This window comes from Lepidochelys kempii, chromosome 1 (genome assembly GCF_965140265.1).
Source record: "Lepidochelys kempii isolate rLepKem1 chromosome 1, rLepKem1.hap2, whole genome shotgun sequence".
Lineage (NCBI taxonomy): Eukaryota > Metazoa > Chordata > Testudines > Cheloniidae > Lepidochelys > Lepidochelys kempii.
Window position 1 is genome coordinate 2,711,525 of NC_133256.1, and position 2,259 is coordinate 2,713,783.

The following is a 2,259-nucleotide window of genomic DNA, read 5'->3' on the forward strand; positions in this document are numbered from 1 at the left end:
AATTAGGTACATTTTGTGCACGTATGATAAAGAAGTTCAGCCTTGTAGTTTTTTTCTTTGACTTTGGCTATCAGAAAACATAGCTTCTGTTTGCCAGAACTGATCCAGAGCCCTGTTCACACAGGGACTAATGGAAAGCCACCGTGTGTAAGAAAGTTTCAGTATCTTTTAGTGATCTGGAAGTCATGGAAAGGCCAAGTAGCAGGGTGTGTGGAGCGGGGGCTGATGGGTGATGCTGAAAGGAATCAGGTGATGGTCAGAGAGAGGGAACTTAGCAATGGACAAAACAGTGCTTGATCATGGAGATATAAGATAGGTGTGAGGAAGTTCTCAGACTGTGAACTCCCACAATGTTGATCTCAACCAAACTGGAACATATTACCCTTAACTGATGAGGAGATATCCTTCCTCCTTTTGTCATGCAGGTTTAAAGTCAGTGGCACCTAGTGATCACATTCTGCAGGTGTATTTGCCCACTTTGTCACGAAGCTCTTTGGTTTTGACCCCGTAAATGATAGGGTTGAGCATGGGGGGGATGAAGAAATAGAAGTTGGCCAAGATGATGTGAACATGGGGAGCAATGTCCTGACCAAACCGCTGTGTCAGAGTGGAGAAGAGGGAGGGAGTATAAGACATCACCATCACACAGATGTGTGCTGTGCAGGTTTTGAGGGCTTTCAGGTGGGCTTTCTTGGAGGAGATTCTGAGGATGGCCCTGACAATCAGACAGTAGGATAAGGCAATAAGCGTCAGGTCTAACCCGATGACTACAAACGCTGTCACTGAGCTGTACGTCCTGTTGACTGTGATGTCCCCACACGACATCTTTGCCACAGTCATGTGCGTACAGTACGTGTGGGGGACAATATGGCTGGCACAGAATGGCAGCTTCCTCAAGAACAGGGGCTCAGGCAGGATGAAGAGAACAGCTCTTGTCAAACCCACAAGTCCTATCTTAGCTATTCGTGAATTGGTAAGGATGGTGGCGTATCTCAGAGGATCACATATGGCAATGTAGCGATCAAAAGCCATTGTCACAAGAATGGCTGAGTGCATAACAGCAATTGCGTGAAGGAAGAACAACTGGGTGAGGCAGCCATCCATTGTAATTCCTTTCAAATTGAACCAAAATATAAGCAGTGCTTTAGGCACTACAGAGGTAGACATGCCAATGTCTGTGAGCGCCAGCATGCAGATCAGCAGGTACATCGGCTTGTGCAGGGTCTGCTCTTTGCCTACAACAAATAGAACCATGAAATTTCCCAACAGGCAGATAATGTAAAAGGTAAAAAAAGGGAGGGACATCCAGATGTGAGCAGCTTCCAGGCCAGGGATGCCCGCTAGGATGAATATTGAAGAGTCAGAAGGGGTGAGGTTGAAAGCTGCCATGAGGTGGTTGATGCGTTGATCGGGTTCATAAAAGGTCAAGCTGCCTGTGAAGGGAGAAGAGCAGAATGAGAGGGGTTACCTTCTTTATAACAATTAGTATAGTAAATGTTTTATAGTTTATATATATATATTATAGTTATAAACGGGGTGAGCAGTGCATTGCCAACATTTACAGATGGCACCAGAATATTTAGATCATAGTCAAGTCCAGAGAAGGCCTCAGATAGCACTAACCAAACCAGGTGAATGGGTAATATGATGGCAGATGAACTTTGATGTCAGTAACTGCGATATGTATTCCCATTGGAGGGAAAAGCTTGAACTCCTCAAATGCCTATCGAGGTTCTAATTTAACTGCATGAGCTCAGGACAGAGAACTTGGCGTCATGGTGTACAGTTCTGTGAAATCCTCCTTACACTTCAAATCCAGACAAAAACTGAGAAAAACATTGGGATCCAGGAACAGTGGAATGGGGAATCTTACAAAAAATACAGTGCCATGAGATCAGTCAGTCAGTGTTTCACCCTCCTCTGGACTCCTCTGTGTAGCACTGGGCACCCTTCTCACATGGGATATTGCAGAACTAGAGGGGTTCAGGGAAGGGCAATGAGAATGATCAAGGGCTTGGGGAAACTCTCATATGGATCAAGGAGAGAGGTTGAAAAGACTGGGATTGTTATCTTACAAAGGAGTTGAATAAGAGGGGACATGAGAAAAGTCTATAAATTAATGACTGGTAGAGAGCAGATGGAGAATGTATTTCCCTGTCTCATAACATAATATCAAGAGGTCATTCAATTAAACTGAAATGTGGCAAATTCAAATGAAGTAAAAAGGGGAATTAGGCTGAGAAACTCATTTCCATACGA

At 44.4% G+C, this 2,259-nt stretch overlaps 1 protein-coding gene across 1 annotated transcript; it reads right to left on the reverse strand.

The window, feature by feature from the left end:
* Window positions 1-450: 450 nt before the first annotated feature.
* On the reverse strand, window positions 451-1,960 carry LOC140916209 (olfactory receptor 52P1-like). Its single transcript, XM_073357505.1, has 2 exons — window positions 1,915-1,960; window positions 451-1,433 (listed from the first exon to the last, which is right to left on the reverse strand). Exon 2 carries the CDS (start codon window positions 1,387-1,389, stop codon window positions 451-453), a length of 939 nt encoding a protein of 312 aa, XP_073213606.1. The 5' UTR covers window positions 1,390-1,433; window positions 1,915-1,960.
* Window positions 1,961-2,259: the final 299 nt, after the last annotated feature.